General features: G+C 35.6%; 1 protein-coding gene and 1 pseudogene across 1 annotated transcript; both read left to right on the forward strand.

Annotated features, from left to right (window-relative positions):
* Positions 1-3,055: 3,055 nt before the first annotated feature.
* LOC103707794 (eukaryotic translation initiation factor 5A-2-like) lies at positions 3,056-12,794 on the forward strand. Its single transcript, XM_008792451.4, has 5 exons — positions 3,056-3,276; positions 9,544-9,666; positions 9,757-9,813; positions 9,908-9,982; positions 12,448-12,794. The coding sequence occupies exons 1-5, from the start codon at positions 3,154-3,156 to the stop codon at positions 12,547-12,549; spliced, it is 480 nt and encodes a 159-aa protein (XP_008790673.1). The 5' UTR covers positions 3,056-3,153; the 3' UTR covers positions 12,550-12,794.
* A 3,097-nt stretch (positions 12,795-15,891) lies between these two features.
* Positions 15,892-19,326, forward strand: LOC120111404 (annotated as a pseudogene).
* Positions 19,327-19,596: the final 270 nt, after the last annotated feature.

Genomic DNA, 19,596 nt, shown 5'->3' on the forward strand with positions numbered 1-19,596 from the left:
ATTTTAATTCCAAGAGCAGCCAATAAATCTCCTATAAAAAATTAATGCTTAATGCTTTGGCTGCATACATATGGATGTGGTCATATATAATATGGAATTCATGACTCAAGTAAAAACTGGAGTAGAAGGGATTTATTCATCAAAGACAAATGCTAGGCATCTGCAATGTAGGTGAGGGAAAGCATCGATGACTTACAAGATGGTTATCTTGGACTTATTAAAAGTATAACTCAACTTTTCTAGTATGTATTTTTGTCACTGATAAGAGTACTTATCATAGAATGGAAGGAGATATACTGTCAAAGCCCATGTTTTCGGAGTATATCTCCTTCCATCCCTATGATGAGTGCTCTTATCAGTGACAAAATACATACTAGAAAAGTTGAGTCATACTTTTAATAAGTCTAATATAGGAAATATAAAGGGCATTAGGTCACAAATATTTTTGGAGGGCTTACCTATTTGAGAATTGTCGTATATGCCACGATTAGGAGTTTGGGCTAACCCTAATACAATTTTCATAAAAAAATCAAGATACTAAGCGCAAGGTCTTTAAATGAATTGATCAATACTGTATATGTGATAAGTAGAAGTCTGAGTCAAAGGACCTAATTTAAGGTCTAATCCACTATGATTTCTTCAGATAAATACTATCAACACTAATAAAGATTTAAGTTAATGGGACACCTTACCCATTTTACAGTATAAGCTACCCAGATTTTCTTCGATATGTATTTTTTTTATATTTAAATCTTTTGCGAGGGATTATTGGATTTTAACTTAGAAAAAAAAATTAATTTTAAAAAATAAATATACCAACTTTTTTAGATGGTTTACAAACTTTAAAACTCTTATCTTTTTTCAGATGCTTCTTTCAACAGAGTTGCGACTCTTCTGAAAAAAGAATGCTAGTTATGGTTTTCGTAGAAATGAAATGTTTCTGAAACATCGCAGCTTCGAAAACACCACACTGTATCGGTCATGGATAGAGTCTATAAATAAGCTCTCGGTCCAATGTTTTGGATAATTCAACCACATTACTTCTCTATTTCTTGAGACGAAACGGAGAATTCTTCTCTCTTTTTTATTTTTTTCTTCTTGCAAATTCTTTCAAATTTTTCTTTTCATCTCAGCAATTGAAGAAGTCGGTCGGGTCAAACCTCCCTAGCGATCGTGCTCGTTAAAGGAGGATCAGACTGAGCCGGATTCTTGTACCTTAGGAATGAGATTGCTGCAAACTCGCACTTTGAGGGCGAATCACGTTTTTAGTGCAGTGTATATCACACGCTTCGATCTAGGCAAACTATTTCTCAATCTTCTGATTTTTTTAGTAGATTATTTCTTTATAATACTTTTATAAAATAAAGATATAGCAGATTTTAGGCAAAATATTTTCAATAATGAGAACAATATAGGTTTAGGAACCACCAATAAGTGCATTATCCTGCAAGAAGTGCTCCCGGTATGATCAGAGACCAGCTATGCCAAAAGAATTCAAAACAACAATGCCCCATATGCAACCGGCACATAGCAGCACCTATAATATTATACGCCCTATAATATGATACGCATGATCCCCGAACAGACAAAGTTGGCCCTGATAAAAATCATCAGACACCCACCCTGCTCCTAGCAAACAGTGTTCAAACGTATGATACCAAGGACAACTCACCTGAAGGACAGAAAAGATAAACAGAAGAACAACATAGATAATTTAAGCAAGCAGCCACATACATATGCATCATGAGAGTAGTAGTCATCCTCCTGTTCGATTAAAAATGCAGTCCTGCAATCACACTTTTAAGAAAACAGCCAACTGAGGAGGTAAAAGATCAGAAAACTGAAAATCACAATCCCCTGCTAAACCCAAATTTGCCATGAAATCAGCTGCTTGATTATCTTCTCGATAAGTATGAGATACCATACATTGGCACCGAGTTTCGATCCACCTTTGAATGTCATGTTAACAAAGGAATATTATGACGTCTAACAGAACTTCTGCGCCTGAAACTCTGCAATAGCAACATAAAGTCCCAATTAAGCAGCAACTAATTCAGCATACGGCACGATGAAGAAAGTAGCAATTTATCTCCTGCTCCAAGTAAGCGCCCTGTATATGATGGTGATGAATAGAATGGAAAGTGACCAAATAAAACAATAGAAAGTAGAGGGATGGAACCACAGCGCCATGAACGATGGGGCACAGAATCATCCACTGTAAGTCATGCCTAGCATGAACGTAGCAGGCTTTTCTTCACTCATATCACTTTTAACCTGCTTTGAGGACAATGGAAGACTACCCATCATCAAACTAACTCGGAGATATTTAGAGATTTAAAATTATAATTATGTCGACAGTGTTTTAGATTGTTAGTGTTCCTTTGGTCAATGAAAAAAAATTGTTAGTATCTTTTCTTTTCAATTTTTTTCAGAATAACATTTTTAATTGCACAATATACATCTCATCTCATAGTATTATTAAACATTTACCAGTACATCCTTAATGTCAAGATTGGAAGCGTCCATTTAACTATTTATGATTGCCAACCCAACCCGGCATAAGCATATGCAAGTTTGATGTAGCAAAATCAGGTAATAAATAAATTGGCCGATCTAATCCATTTATAATCGGATCTAAGTTCAGCGTCCCAATCTATTTAACATATTTAATTATTAGGTACGGTCGTCATCTTGGTTACCATGTAACTTATTTAAAACTCACAACAGTAATCTGTTCATCAACCCACCGGCTAACCCTATCCCGAATCACACGCAAAAAAAAAAAAATATTATTTTACAACCGAAAGCATTTGATATGTATTAAAAAAATCAAATATACTTATCTTAAGGAGATATTTAATTTAAATAATATATATATTTAATTTACTGATGGAACAAAGAAGAATGGATATAAAATTATTACCACCGATCATATCGAGATGAACGCATCCATCAGACGGTGAAGGTTCTCCACTTTTTGATGGTACATCAGCAGCAAAAACCCTAGCGCGAGTACATGTAAAGAGGTCCGGGTCTTTATCTGGTCCTTCTCGTCGGTGCCCCTTTCCCTTCACAGTCTCCTATATAGAGACCTCGGGAGAGCGAGCCTGAGAGAGAGATAGAGAGAGAGAGAGAGAGGAGGAGGAGGAGGAGATGTCGGACGAGGAGCATCACTTCGAGTCGAAGGCCGATGCCGGCGCGTCGAAGACGTTCCCACAGCAGGCTGGGACTATCAGGAAGAACGGCTACATCGTCATCAAAGGCAGACCCTGCAAGGTGATCGATAGCCCCAACTCTTCTCCCTCACTTTCCCGGATTTTTCCTTGATTTTTCTTCGGGTTTTTTCGTTGAATTTTAAGGTTGTTCTGCCTTCTTGATGCGTGTTCGTGGTGTTTTTCTCTTTTGATGCTGTAAATCTGTGTTTCCTGTTTCTATGGATTAAAATTGTCGTGGTTATGGTTGGATTGTTGACGGGGATTTGGTTTGGAGTTTGTTTCCCTTTTTACTCATTTGGAAATTTGATGAGTTTGATGCGATCCTTCACGGGTTTGATTTGGATTTTGTGCTGTTGTTTTAGTCTGATAATTCCTTTGCAAATTGATGTGATGATCGGGAGAAGGAAAAATTATTAGCATGCATGATCTGGAAGTCAAAGATCAGTAAGTGATTCTTTAGAGGTGATATGTGGGCGGATAAGTCCACAAATGATGGTTTATCAAAAGAAAGTGGTATCAAATGAAGAAACTCATGCATGTTATGCGATTTTGTTGAGCTCTATGGAGCAATCGGTTGTTAAAAAAACCATCACCTTTTTCCTTTTGAAGAAAATTAGAGATTTGATGAATGATAAATTGAACTAGAAGAAGTGTGCTTGTAAAGAAAAAGAAGAAAAAAGGAGTAAAAATACAGTGAAGCAAAATAATTTGCACTGGTATAGCAATGTAGTGAGTAGTAGTGTGTTCATGTTATCCCAGACTGGTCATTCATTTTAATCTTGTTTTGTTGGAGGAAATGATGAAGAGATAAGTTTGGGTCTTTCAATAAAATTGATGTGGGATCTACGAGCTTAAAGTTTAGTTGCATTTTTGCTATGATGTTTTTCATATAAAGATAATTTGTGGGAACTTAAGAAAGCAGGTCCTGGCATATTGTATGGATTGGATTGTTTTGGAATCAAATAATTTTACGCTAGTGGTGATGAAGATGTTGTTATAAATCTATGGAAAACCTAACAGCAAATGTAGAAACTTATATATTTTAGGAAGAAAGGTTAACTTATAACCCAATGATGGTTTGACTAGTTCATTCACATAAAATAAATCCATAAATAGTCTTGATAATTAAATTCTTCATTGCATTTAATAATCATGTTAAATTTCAATCTCCTTGACATGCTGACTTTTGGATATTCATACCTGTAGAAAGCAGGACACCAGAAAAATAGTTGAATAAGATTCTTGTGCAATGCCTATTTGTTGATTATTTGAATAATTGTTACTCGAGGCCCATGCCTAATGCCAATAAGGCATATTATCTGTCTGTTGGGATGAGTGAACCTAAAGCTAGGATTCCTCTCTCGCTCAGCTCAGTCTATCCTTTTTTCCCCTTAATTAGAAGTAGTCTAAACAATGGAGGTATTTATGTGTTCGTCTTCGCTCTAGTCTTTGGTTGCAAAATCCGTGCGAACCACCTATTAGACCAATTCAAAACCAAGCTTTTATGGTTCCCAAGGCCCACAATTTTGGTAACAGGTACCGCACTAGTACCTAGCCTATACGGTACGGTACTAAACTATAGTGTAATGATACTTGGTACACAACTACATATTAGTTCGATACCAGTACAACGTTGTTTTTGGCTTTTTTGTTTTTTTTGTTTATCTTTTCTTTTTTTAAAAAATGAGGATTACTTTTAAATTTTATGGATGTTTAGAATATTATAGCGTACTTTTAATCTGCCCAATCAAGCCTCCATTATTGTTCAAAGTACTCAATTAAGGTTATGGATGTTTAGAGTACCTTTACGTGATAATATTATTTGTTCAGTTTTTGTTCAACTTACAATATGCAAACTAGTCAGGAACATTTATTCATGAATATTTTCCTAGAAGCATATTGAGCAGTTGAAAATATATATTTTGTTACCCTAAGAATTATTCTGGTGATAGTTGCAATATTTAATAATTTTAAGTATTAAGAAAATTTTGCATCACAGAGATATGTAGTTTTTCATTATGAAAATTTTAGTTTCTGTGGATTCATCAAATATAATAGTAAAGTCTTTATAATTGCTTGTTGTTTTTTCTAAATCAATGATCAATTTGAGGTAAGTTCATTAACGAGGTTTCATTTCTTTATGAGGTAGAACTAAAATGCTATGGTGACCATCATCAACATATTTAAACAACTTTCTGACTTTGTTCTTGCTCTCATTTCTGTATGAAGTAGTTTGATGCAGGTCAATCTACGTGGGTGGAGAATTTTTTTTCTAGGACCTGAAGTTCCAAGATAACATTTTTCTTATTGAATCTGAATTTTGTGTCTTGCTTTATGACATAAGTTACATAAAGTTGTTATTAAGAGTTATTTTTATGGTCTATTCTCTCTCAAGGCTCTATAATAATGGATTCCTCCCTTGAGAGAGAAATTATGCATGATCAATAAATATGCTTTCTCCATTTAAGAAAATAAGTTATATATGTTATATATTTGTTTATTTGTGTCTAAATTAAGACCTTATAGGTGTCGACAGAGGGGCAAGTAGACAAATACTATTGGATATAAGAGAGTAAATGCAGGATGGTGGATTGTAACAAATTAAGATTTAGATGAAGCTGCCATGCTGGAAGCTGTTTCTCCTATTGCAAATACTTTTGAAAGAGAACATGTAGCAATTCTATGTGTAATTAATGTTTGATAATGCAGTCTTTTTGACTAAATTATGACATTTTATTTCTGTGTATAAAGTATCCATCCATGCAGCAGAGAAGAAGAGGAAGGAAAGAAAGAAAGGAAAGAAAAAAGAAGAAAAGGAAAGAAGAGGAAATATAGAAAGAAAGGAAAGAAGAAGAAAAAAAGGGAAGACAAAAAATGGAGGGAAGTAATAGAAAAAGGAAAGAAAGGAAGGAAGAAGGAAAGGGAAAGAAAAAAGAGTAAGGGGCTTGAACCACCCCAATTCCTGAGCTGTTCGGGTCGATTCAACGTACCTCAGTGGTTCCTAAATAGAAGCAGTTGGGTTACATTGCAAATCTTGGATTTACTGCATCAAATTTTTAGCAACATGAATTTGTATATTTTCCTTTGCTTTGCAGATTAATAAGATATATGTTGACATTTTGATCATTAGAAGACTTTCAAGCGATTTTAGTTTTTAATAAGCAAAATATTATTTAATTTACAAAGCAATCATGTAATATGAACTTAGAACTAAGATTGTAAAAATTTGTTCTTTTTTCATGGATTTCCTTTTTCTTTCTTTGTGAACTTGATGTTTTGTCAAGATATAGGTGTCAGCTCTTTCTTTGTAGCACTGCTTTGTTTAGTTAATTTTTAGTTTGATTAAATTTCTAAGTTATTCTGCCATTTTAATCTAAGCTGAAGAAAGGATATTGTTCTCACCTATTAGGTTTTCCATATTATTGGCTCGAATTGCATCAGGAGTAACTTATGCAATATATTGTGACTTCATGCTAATTTATGGGCTCAAGTTTTGTTTCTTATTTTTTCTTTTGTATTATGAATAGCATTATAAATGCAACTTTTGATGCAAATTAGGTTAGGAAGTCATAAAGTCATTTGAATTGTTGCTTGAAGTAGTTTTGATGTTTATTTTTATTGGTCATGTGATCCAAAGTTTGGAATTTGTCAGAAAAAGACATCTATTTTGAATGAAACATGCGATTTTATGCTCCTTCTCCGTATTATGATTCTAGAAATTGGAAATTTGAGATTTTACGCCATAAGACTGATTATTAGGTCCAGAGTGATTCTAAGCATTATTGTTTCCTTGCTTTCCCCTCCATTTTATTCTTTTCCAGTTTTTTTTTTTCATTTTATTATTTCTTGTTCTATGATGGTCTTCGTGGTCGCAATTTTATAGAAATATCACCAAACACTAAAATTTAGTTATTCTCTCATTGGGCTCTTTTGGCCTACTATAACCCTAGATTTCAAATCCCTAGGTTAGACCATTTGGTATGCTATCATAAGTTTTTTCATTCTTTTGTATGCTAAACCAAGTCAGTGAAAATGATCTAGTGGTATATCTTAGCAGTTTCTTTTAATTGGGTTCCCACTTTCATTTTTCCAGTTAAGGTGCATTTTTTATTTTTAGATTAAGTTTAGCCTGGATACTGGATTCATGTTGCTGACCATCTTTCTCTGTTCCTGCTGACCAAAATAGATATGGTTTTTATAAGCTGGCTCAATGGTGTATCTTCCGCTTGATTGGGTTCATGAACATGTGGCATGGAGGTTGTTAGGGTGGAATGGTGAATTGACCAGGCATTTATAGAGCTTACTAGCCTGTTGTTCATAATCTGTCTGGAAACAGAATCGGACAAAATTTTGGTTAATGAGTAAATAAAAATGATGGGATGATTTTGTAGGTTATCTAGGAGTTTTTACATTAGGATTTAGAGTTTAAGGTTCAAGGATACAAGGAGGGGATTTTAAAAGTTATATAATGGTTTATTATTCGAAATTTGGGCTATGTGTATATGTAAAGGACTGCAGAAACATTATAATGAAAATCAATGAGAAAAGAGGAGGTTTGAAAACAAAGCTAAGACCTGCAGACAAGATGTTTTCGTAATAGCTTTTGATTATCTTTGATCATTTGCAGCTAGTAGTGCAATTCTTAAGTTCCTTCAATCATCAACTCCTTTAGTAAGAGACATATAACAAATCCATCCTCCCCAAATTTTTGATTTAGTATAACACAATAACCGTGGCTTATATGACCTTAAGACAACTTTAAAAATCTTACACTGAATCCTTTGAGCCATTTTAGAATAATTGCTGCCTCTAGTTGACCACAATATTTTGTAGCAGTTTTGGCTTGTATCTGCTTGACATGATATCTTTATTTCACAAATCCAATTTAAGTTAGTGTATGTGTAACTTGATGGCTTAGGATGATACCTATTAAAGTTTTTAAAGAAAATATGGCTCTCTTTAATGCTCATCCTGGATTTATGTATATTCCTTCCTGCTTATCATTATCAGCATTTATCTGCACATGTTCTCCAGAAGAAATTGTTTTGATTTCTTATCTTATGAACCAACATGTTATATATCTTATGTCCTCTACTGCTTACTGTTTTGACAGATCTTTTACGGTCACAAAACTGACATGACTGTCCTGATGTTTGTTATCTGTGCGTCCTTGTTGGCTTTGGACAAGCTTGCCTTAATATTTTTCTTGTGTAAATGTACTTTATCAAGCTGAAATTTCCTGGTCAACTGAAAATCTCTTTAACCTGTTTCAGCACAGAAGCCAATTGATCTATAGTGACAATGTTGATCTTCTCACGTGTCTGTGGTTGTTATTTCTTAAAAAGACCTTGTCAAACAGTTGGTTCCTTCTTTTAAGTGATATTTTTCAGAATGCTGTCATAGTTTTTTTTTTTAAAAAAAATCATTTTCCATTATCATGCTGATTTTGCAAATTTTAGATGCAGTATATCTGGAAGTTCTTTTTAAATGTAAATCTGGCTTTCCCTCCAGCTTCAAGCTTCATGAGATGTATTCACACTTGTTGAAGCAATAGAGGTGCTAACTTCAATTTGCAATGGTTGAACAATTTCATCTTAAAAAGAGATTATTGAGAAATATGTACTTAGCTAAGCAGAATGAACTCATTGAACGTGGACCATCCCATTTTGTTGAATTAGGATATACCAAATTTCCTAATGAAGCATTGTTTGCTAAGTCTCTCACATATGGATCATCTTTGTATTTTCAAAAATAGTTCTTATTGTTCAGAAGCCAAATCTTTTTGCACTGTTGATCCATATGTGCCTAGACTGATCGCCACTTAGAACATACATTTGGTTATTTGGCCAGTTCCACTTACAGTTAATTCTGTTTGATGTGAATTGTATGCTTCAGTTCGAGCGTGTGTGGTGTATACAATTAACCCATTTTATGATAAGTGTGTTTTCATATTTTAGGGCGATAGCGTATCCATCTCATCAAGTGGATGCTTATTTATTTCATTCATTTCAGGTTGTTTGGAGATCATCTTATGCGATAACACAATCTGTTTGATATTACTATCTATTGATTATTGATTGAAAATAGTGTTTGACTTTCCTACTATCATGCTTGATGTGCTTTTCTTAATTCAGAATATAATTAATTGCGGTGTTTCTTTAATGCTTACATGTTGCTTATGGTAAACACACTTCTTAGCTTACTGAAAAATAAAAAGCTTCCACCCTCACTTCCCCCACAGGACAAGGAAGAAAAAGAAAATTTTTCTTAAACTACTCCAAAATTTCAGGAGTTCTGTTTGATTTTTTTATGGGCTTCACGATTACAGGTTGTTGAGGTTTCAACCTCTAAAACTGGCAAGCATGGTCATGCCAAGTGTCACTTTGTGGGAATTGATGTTTTCACTGCTAAGAAGCTTGAAGATATTGTGCCTTCATCCCATAACTGTGATGTAGGATTCTACTCCTTTGCAGATTATGGATTTTTCTTTTTATATATTTTAGGATTTTGATTATCAGACTAATGTTTTTATATTTTGCAGGTTCCCCATGTTACTCGTACTGACTATCAACTCATTGATATATCTGAAGATGGTTTTGTATGTCCATGTTTTGACTTAGCATCTGTTTTGCTATTTTGATGCTAGAAGCTCTTTTTTCATAATACCAATTTGTTTGAATCTGGTCCTTCAGGTTAGTCTTCTGACTGAGAATGGAAACACGAAAGATGATCTGAGACTCCCCACTGATGAGACTCTGCTTGCCCAGGTTAGTGCTCCACCTTCCACTTTAAATGAATTGCAACTTTTTATGGGAGGTTCAATATTTAACAGGAACTCTGTGTTAATGCAATCTATCTAGTTTGGGAGTTTATGGAAGATCGAAATGGGCCTGTAATGTTTGACCTGACTTGTATTGATGGCTTGGAAGTTTTGAGCCCAAAACCTTGTTCGGTGGTTCTAAATAATTTTGCCAAGCCCATCCGAACTCTGAGTGGAGTTAGAAAGTTGTCGTGCTGGCTCAACCCATCTGGCATCAGTGCCTCTATATATAGTTTGGAACCCCATTGAGATCTCCAGGGGTTCATTTCATTAACTAATTGCCTGTGTATTGTCATTTGTGGCTTAAAAGACTTCTCAAATCTAAGTGTGTTGTTTAAATTATTATGGTTGGTTTGGACCTAGGTCATTCTTTATATGGGAAAGGGAAAGTGCGGGTGTTATTGATGGCATTTTTTACTTGGGAAGAAAAAGGACAAAATAAGTAAAAGATGAAAATTAAAGAGGGGGTTTTTAAATACCATATAGTTTGCCACTTCAAATCTACTTGAGTGACAGCTACAAGCACCCAACTATTCATAAACATTATGCTTACGTACACATATGCAATCAATTTGTTATTTTTTCACATAAAAATAATTTTCTAGCCCTATTACCAGTCGGTGTTTGCTTTCATAGTGGAGGTCCTTTGGGAATGGCCAACTTTTGCACATGCTTGATAAAATTTAGACTAGTTCAGTCTCAAATGTTTTCATTGCTTAGGTATTTGGAAAGAGAGAATTCAAGTGCTTAAGAAGTCTTGAAATCATGATTTTGTGTTGGGTCTCGGGTTGGCAAATATTGAGAAATATATGGGATGACCTTCCAACATTCTGTCTTTCCTGTTGCTTTGCTGTTTTTTATTTCCTTATAGATGAAGTGATATACTCTTTTCTGTAATATTATCTCTTTTTATTGTCCAATCTTTTTGTTGCCACTTGTTAAAATGGTTGGTAATTATTTGTATTCTGGTAGCTATTTGACTTTTCTTGTTTTCATAAATATTTGTTACCAATGACATCTTAAGCTTTGCTAGTGTTGATCATATTCCCCTTAATGCTCATTTACTATTGGATATTCCCCTTAAGAATGATGTACTTGACTGAACTATGTATAGACCAATCTCTTGTAGGTGCTGGCCATATTATTGCTTTAAGAGTGCTTGATGATTTTCTGACTCTAATCATACTAAAATCTTTAGTATGCGGCATGATACTAGTTGGTTTTTGAGACAGGCTCTCTGCCTCCCCCACGCCAAAAAGAAAAGAGAAAAAAGTGCTTGTGGCACACTACATGAGATGTAGAAAATTTTGGCTTATGCCACCTGATCTTTGTAGCAGTGAATGGTCCAACCATTCTGGGATTCAGTTGTCATTTAGGATTTTAATTCATACTTCTTCTATGAACTTCTGAGAGTCTGGTCGGAGGTTGTCCAAAATGTTGTTAGAGAACTGATCTAGGTCTCAAGGTTTAAGTTAGAGGTCTATTAGCTCATATGAATGCGGCAAGCTTTTGTCACAGATGCTTTTAAACTAGCACATCATTGTGGTGATATAGTCTATTATGAATCAAGATCTGCTCGGAAAACTTTAGGATCAGTTGGGATGTTAATGTACTCAAGATATCACAGATGAAACCGCAATTATTTTGCTATAACTTTATGTCATCAACTTATTTTGGTGCATCATCATCATCATCATCAATGATGGGAAAAAGCTTTTTTCTTTTTACGTCAGAATAATTATTGAAATGAAGGACTTATGTGAGGTTCTGATAATCTCTTGTGAGATTAGTGACTTAACAATGTTGAGGGATAGCTATTTTCATGAATGGCTTTTCTGATTCCACTTTTTTTTTTAATAAAGAAATTGATTACTTATCATTTAAGAAATTAGAATGGCTACAATTATGGCAATTCAGTTGGGGACTCAATAACCTGCACTTTGAGACTATGGTACCTGAATTTCGTCTCATTGACCCTAAACTTGGTGTCCATGTTGGTTAGTTACTGCCTTTGTAAAAGTAGACCTGCTGCTAATAGATTTCACCCACCTGACCCATGTCATGTCAGTATGTTGTATTAGCCCAAACCAACCCCTTCCAATATAGAAGTTAACCTGACCTGTGCTGAACTGTTGGCTTAACAGACCAAAGTATGGTTCAGCATTGTAGATTTATAACTGACTTCTGGTTGGATCCAGGTACTGGATGTGTACTTATTTTCTTCAGAATTATGTTTTTGTTTGTATTTTTTTTTTTGGTTTGTATAACCAAAATAAAAATCATGTATGACAAACTGTAGACTAATTGAGACTGGGTTAAGCTGGTTAAGTTTTCTTGAGATGCTTGTGAAACCAGGGAAACTTACCTTGATAACTGCTTTGATTTTAAGCTATTTCATTATTTTTTCTGCAGATTAAAGATGGTTTTGCTGAAGGCAAGGATCTGGTGGTGACTGTCATGTCTGCAATGGGAGAAGAACAGATCTGTGCTTTGAAGGACATTGGTCCCAAATAAGTTTGTTTAGAACACAGGTTCTAGCTATTTGTAACACTACCAATCTTGTTGGTGGTGCCTTTACAAACTAGTAAGAATGAGAGTTTGTATGGTTGAGATGACTGTAAGTTTATTGAACTGAAAAAAATTCCTGCCACACAGGAAGTAAGAAGACTTGGTTCTTCCCTTGACATAGTGTTATCCCTTTTATCTATGTTCCCCCTTCCATTTTCAAATCCATTTGGTTATCACGGAGTTTTTCTTTATTATTAGTTATGAATACTGCATAATCTCTGTATCTTTTTAATCAAACATTTCTGTGAGCATCGTACATGCATGTACGTGAAGCAGCAAACTACGTTTTGCGCATGGCATTCGGTTTATTAGAATATAAAACAAGGGACTTTGAATCATGCTTTGATTGGCATCTTCAGGTATGTTTGGTTACTCATGATGTTAGGTATGTAATAACAAGGCTTGCATTGCATGCCTAAACTGACATTGGTCAATTTCCCAACAGGAGAAATGTGAAGTACTGTTGAAGGACATCTATAGTCCAGTCAAGGAGCTTGTCTTAGGGTTGTGCCCCGTTGATTCCATGCAGTTTCTATTGTTGAATATAAAAAGATCGATCATAGTACCGTGCTTGTCCGACTAGTTTGAGAGATTGTTCTTGTTTGTTTAAAGGTGATATGGTTAATTAGACAGCATTCTTCAGCCAGGGAAGGAAAAGGGAAGGGTGAATAAGAAAGTGCTCGTCTTTAAATGGTAAGGTGAGATGTCATCTAAATGCTGCGGACTGATCATGAATCTCTTCGGTGTAGTTCAAGTTGCGACTAAGCCGAAAAAACTGCTATGTATGAATCAATGGACTGTCCGTTTGTTGAACACGAGGGGGGAATGTAGGAACGAGACCATGGAATCCAAGCTAAACTTAAACCACTTGAACCGAGGTTTCTTTACCTGAGAGGTTTGTGAAATCTGAGATGTGATAATTAGGTCGAGGGTTCACCTAAGATGCAATAACTCATATTACTGCTTTGCGCCTCTCTCTCTCTCTCTCTCTCTCTCTCTCTCTGTGTGTGTGTGTGTGTGTGTGTGTGTGTGTGTGTGTGTGTGTTTTCTTCTGTGCTCTTTATTTTTCCTGGACAACATAAAACATGGCGTTGTTTGTCTGGATGGTATCAGCAATTTATCATCCGGGAAAAAAAATGCATTCTGGTAGGAATTCTTAGTTTATTGAAGAGGATGCAGCTTATGGGGATGGCACTAACATCTACGAGACAAAAAGAATATGGGCATCGTGAGCAAAGAGGGAAAAATACCGGCATGATTGGGTGCAAGGGATGTGGTTGGAGCAGTAGAAGTATGAGATGGAGGAATGCATGATGCAAGGAAAACAAAGACATAAAGCAAGGATAATTTCAATGTGGGCAAGTGTAACGCAAATTGTGGGAACCAAGAGAAGTGTCGGCCTATGTTTGTAGATTCTCTTGTTACATGTTATGCATTGTTTAATCTCTCTTATACTACTACAAAATATATCACTTTCCAATAATCATGCCTAAGATACCTGATGAATCCTATTGTTTGTAGAGTAAACCCTAAAGCTATTTCATATTTTCAGATTTTTTTTTTGATGCACAGCTGCAAATGTTAATCTCCATCATGTTTGCTTATAGCCATTGTCGACCTATATTGAATGGTGGATCGATGGTGCAAAGACAATGCTTGCATAAGTATCAACTTTGCTTAAGAGGAGATTACAACACATAATGTTTAGTAGTTAGATAACCTGTGCAAACAAACCAATTTGCTTGAAATTTTGTCAATCTTAAAGAAATGAAACGAGGTTTTATTTTAACTTCCTCAAGCCAAGCCTTCTATTGTATTGAGGATCAACTTTCATTAAAAAAAAACTTCATGTAATTTTATTACTCAAACAGAAAAAAATATTAGTGTAGAAATTTCATATAATAAATAAATAAAACTTTCTTAGTGATTCTCCTGCCTACCTACTTATAATTGGCACAACTTCATTCCGAACTTAATATAAAAGTTCCAAATTGGCAAGTAACTTATTCCCTAGAGGAGGTTTTGCATGTTTATTTTATATGTGCCACCAAGTGAAGATTTGTCGTATCATTTTTAGAAATTGTATTTTATCTTGAATTATAGAGCCATGAGTATATGATGCATAGTCATCTTGAAAGTGTCTGCATCTTTCTCTCCTCCTACCTTTGTCAAAAGAAAAAGCTAAAGCTCCCATTTCAAATTTATACTTTTGAATAAATATTGACATTGTGCTCGATGAATACCAGGATAGTTAGCCCATATGAGTTTAATCCACCATCTAGCTATGGTGTATTAGGGGGCTGCTTCATGATAGACATTTTCCTCTCAAAAAAGCGAGAAAGAGTGGGGGGCGGTGGGAGTTTGGAGGATTAGGATACCTTTAGCCTTCACATCATGATATATTTATATTATCCTTTAAAACCTTATGAAATATTCCATCAAAGATTCCTCTCGCTTCTCTCATGTTTTTCTTTCTTAACTACAAAAAAAATCCTTCCAAATTAGGTTTACACTATGGCCAGGAGATTTTTTGGTCTTAAGATCTTCAGGCATTAAAAAAGAACCTTGCATCAATTTGGAATAAGTGAAGGATATCTTCTAATAGAGAAGGATATCCTTTCCAATTCACATCAAATACCAAAGAATTAAGACTTATGCTATGGTGAGAGATATCCCCTGCCACATCAAGATATATCTTTTTAGTAAATAATAGAACAAACTTATAGCACAGAATAAACTTATTCATCCAATTCCCTTTAATTACTAATCTATTTTTATTATTTTATAAATGCTCGAAAAAAAAACTAAGAGAGTAGTTTGATCTATGCGATAAAATCTAAATTATCAAGAAACTGAACATGTCTTAAATCCAGCTTATTTCCTCCCATTTTTCACACTTATTTCTCAACCTAACATAAAAACACCTCTATTTGGTGAAATATACTTGTTCCTTGTGTAAGAAAAAACTCTCCTCAAAGTTATTCTGCACCAAAAAAACCATCCAAGAGTGTAAATCATGATCATTTTTTGTACTTTGACGCCAAGCAATGAAAAGCCGACAACCTTCGGACCTGGTAGAGGTGGTCGAAGTTCCGTGAACCAACCATTGCATTCCGTAGCTTGCTTTTCCAACTACCTGTTATCTTCTGCCGTATCCAAGGCGGATCCAGCATCATTAGCTCTCTCAGCAGCCACAATTCCGACAGGATATTAATGACCAATAAGATTCCAAAAAAAAATCTTTCATTAAAGGATTCGACTGACAAAAGCTCATATATAGTACTTATAAACGCTAAACCACCCCCCTTCCGTCCGTCCACCAGTCTCTCTTCTCCTTGTTCGAGTCATACGCTCGTCATTGGATCGCGATGGTACTCCGCAGAGTACTCCAATTGGTTCTCTCTCTCTCTCTCCATGGACTCTTTTGCTCTCCTTCTCTTCTTCACGCGCGCATCTCCTTCCACGTGTTGCAGAGCTTCGGTAGATACCAGCAATTTTTCGAAGGAAATCACTCTGGCATCAGTGAGGAATGCAATAATTAGGCAGGAGTTTCGATCGAGTTCAGTCTGATAGAAAGGGCCAGATTCCCGTACACGGCCCCGGTATACGATCCTTCGTTTCTGGGTTAAGCTTAAGGCCAGTCCCTTGTGGAGTTTTTTGTCCGAGAGTCCGAGGCTCTTCATGCCAAGGTCCGATTTTTACTCTATTTTCTCGTCCTTTTGCCCATTTCCCAACTGGGTTTTGTTTTTTTTTCTTCCTTTTTCCTTTTTCAGTCTGTGCTTAGTTTTGAAAGGATGGAACTATTTGAAGAATTTTGAAGAAGAAAGAAAAGGAGTTAAGTTTGGAATTAGATTGGTCAACTCAGAAAAATATGATGTGTTCAATGCTAGTACTCTTATGAATTTTTAGGGTTTAATTTGAACAGAAACCAAGAAGCCCCTCAAGGATTTTTATTGTATCATTAGGAATATTTCTCTGTTTTCCATTGCTAGATGAAGTTGTCTTCTTTTATCTTTTTTGTTTTTTTTTCAAGTGGTAACCTTCTGTTAATCCTTTCTTTTATGAGCTTATTGGTTGACGAATTCCACCATTTCTGAGTTTTTTTTTTTTTTTTACTTCACCAATCAAGAATTATATTTAGTTGGTCTTTTCATTATTTTCTCTTTTATGACCAGATCTTAACATGTGGGAAATTAAGTTACGTTTCCAGGTCCAAGAGGAGTGCATTTCTGTATTGTTCCAATTTTATCGGATGTCTCTGAATGGTGCCGTTTTGAAGAGCGGCAGGAGAAGAAGTGCTGATTTTGTCATCGGGACCCGAGCTCTAGGATGGTGATTGCCAGATTTTTGATACCTCGGTTTCTGAAAAAGAGTTGCAGACGGTCTGGATCGGATTGTGTCATGCTAAGCGAGCGCTTCGGGCTACCTCGATCATACTGAAGGATGATTCAGCCACTGTAATCAGCTGGGTCCAAAAAAGCTCGTGCGGAGGTGGAGGGGTACACCCTTTGCTTCAAGACATCTGAGTGATGGTGAGTGATAGAGTGGCTTTTCAGGCTAAGTATGTGTACCGAGAGGCCAACGGGGTGGCGGACTGCATGACGGTGTATGTGGCGAGCCACTCAGAAGGCACCTTGTGGGCCGGAGAGGGGGAGTTAACCAGGGCACTTTGTGACTTGTTGTTTGCTGATTCTGCTGGATGTATCCGTATGAAATATCCGCTTGAGCAAAAACAATAAAATAAAATAAAATAAAAATGAGTGCATTTCGATTTCTTTGGAGTAGAACAAAATGATTTATGGTAGGATTTGATCATACTTCTCAACACAACAAGCTTGCGGACTTCAGTCTTTGTGATGTCTTGGTAACCTGTAAGTGTTTAGATCCCTCAAGTATTAGCAACTGTGATCATCCTACCACTAGAGAGGACAATGTTTGACTAGAGTCTAGTTATAAAGGATTGTTCATATGTGCGAAAATGTGACATAATGATAGCACACCTCGAGCATCAACAGTTTCATCCACTGGGAAGCATCAGGCTGGCACGAATTTTACTCGAGAGTAAGCGGGTAGGTTAGAGAGAAAAAATGAGAGAATAGGCATATATAACGCCCCAACCTCGAATACAGTAGATTCACAATGTAAATTCTATACCTGTTTGTATTGATGTTGTAAGGGAGTCTGTCTCTGATGAGATGACTCAAAAGAGACTAAAGCCCCTGGCCTGAGCTTTTAGTGTTTGATGAGATGCTCCAAGCACAAATTTCTTGAAAATGCTTCAAAGCTTATAATTACATCTCTATGCATTTGCTTTGTTTTCTCCATTGCTCTAAAATGGATGATCAGTTGTTCTCAATCTGCTATGCCATCTTGTTTTCCTTCCGACAAGAAGTGTTTTTTTCTTCTATGCAAAAATTTTGACTTTTGCATGTAAAATGGGTATTGCTTATCCACTATGTACAAAAAGGGTTTTATGTCATTTAAAGTCCATGGTTCTAATAGGAAGAGATCCTTGCAGTTTGCAAATGGAGGAGATTTTGAATTCTTATTCATTTCTTTTATATATTTCTTGTAGAACTTACTTCAATAAAAAGATGAGGTTGAATGACTCATCATGCAACAGATGCCAGATTTCATATGTTCTCTGTCGGTTTTAAAATGTAGTGTTATGCCTGCATATTTACACATTCCATAACACCTTCTAGAATCCATCTCTTTCCTGTGGACCTTGGTGTTTACTGGACCATTCATCTAATGAGTATACTAAACCAGCTCAGTGTTGATTTTCTCAATCTTCCCTATATTGAGTCAGTTAATCGATCAAATTGAGATGAACTACTCGCTTTCAATTGATTCGTAGGTTTTTTTTTTTTTTTGCAAGTGATAGAGTCAACAATTGCTGAAGTTGGTGGATTTATCAGCATATACTGTATTGCATGCAATTATTACTCTTTAGGTTTATAAATTATATTGTAGGTATTAAGTTTCATGGCTCTCTGATGTCATAGTCATTGTTGCGTTGCTCTTCATCTTTATCGATTTCAATGATTGCCTATTGCATGAAGTGTCAGGAACATGTTTAACATGTTACAGGCTGGACTATATTCAAACCCAGAAGTGCCCTTCTTCCCCAACAAGTACCCAACTTTCACCTCTCGGGTTTCAGAATCGCCGGCTCTGAAAAGAATGTGTCTATATTTGATGCAAATTTAGGTCTTGCATCTGGCATCTGCATCTGTAAGTGTGAATCAGACCATATGGAACATGTATTTCAATGATTCGCTTCCGCTATTCACTGTGAAGGGAGATGATGGCAACCATGCATCGACAGCAGCAGCAGCAGCAGATCTTGCATGTTTGCAGGTAGTTCAGTCGTGTTCGACTCGTAGTCATTGTGGACCTTACATGGATTATAAATAGTATATATATATATATATATCCTTTTTCCCCCTCTTAGGCTCTCTCTAGAAGAATACATTATGGTAAGTTTGTGGCTGAATTGAAGTTCAGAGATGCTCCACAAGATTACAGTCCAGCAATTCGCACTAAGGTCTTCTCTTTTTCCGTTTTTATATACCGTTTTCATACTAGTGAGCTACTTTTTCATAAATCAAGGGCTACTTTTACTCTCTTTTTTTTTTTTTGCTGCAAAAAAAAAAAGACGGAAGCTTGATGATGCCAAGAAGAAAATAAATACATTGTTTTAAGAATGAGTTCATCCCACGAAGCTTGATGATGCCTTTTTCTTTTTATTCTTTATTTTATTCAGGAAGTTGGACATCTAATGTTCTATTTAGTTTTATTTAAAGACCTTTAAAAACCAGAATTTGATTAGAAACTTGGGTTTCAGCATTGACTAGCTTGCGGTTAGCAACCTATAGCTGAATGTATAATCTGAATTGGCAAATGATAAGAGAGAGAAAATAAGAGAGAGAGAGCGTGGAAAGAGAGAGAAAAAGAGGAGAGAGAATCTAAACTTTCTCTCTCTGTTTT

Source organism: Phoenix dactylifera, chromosome 7, assembly GCF_009389715.1.
Source record: "Phoenix dactylifera cultivar Barhee BC4 chromosome 7, palm_55x_up_171113_PBpolish2nd_filt_p, whole genome shotgun sequence".
NCBI lineage: Eukaryota > Viridiplantae > Streptophyta > Magnoliopsida > Arecales > Arecaceae > Phoenix > Phoenix dactylifera.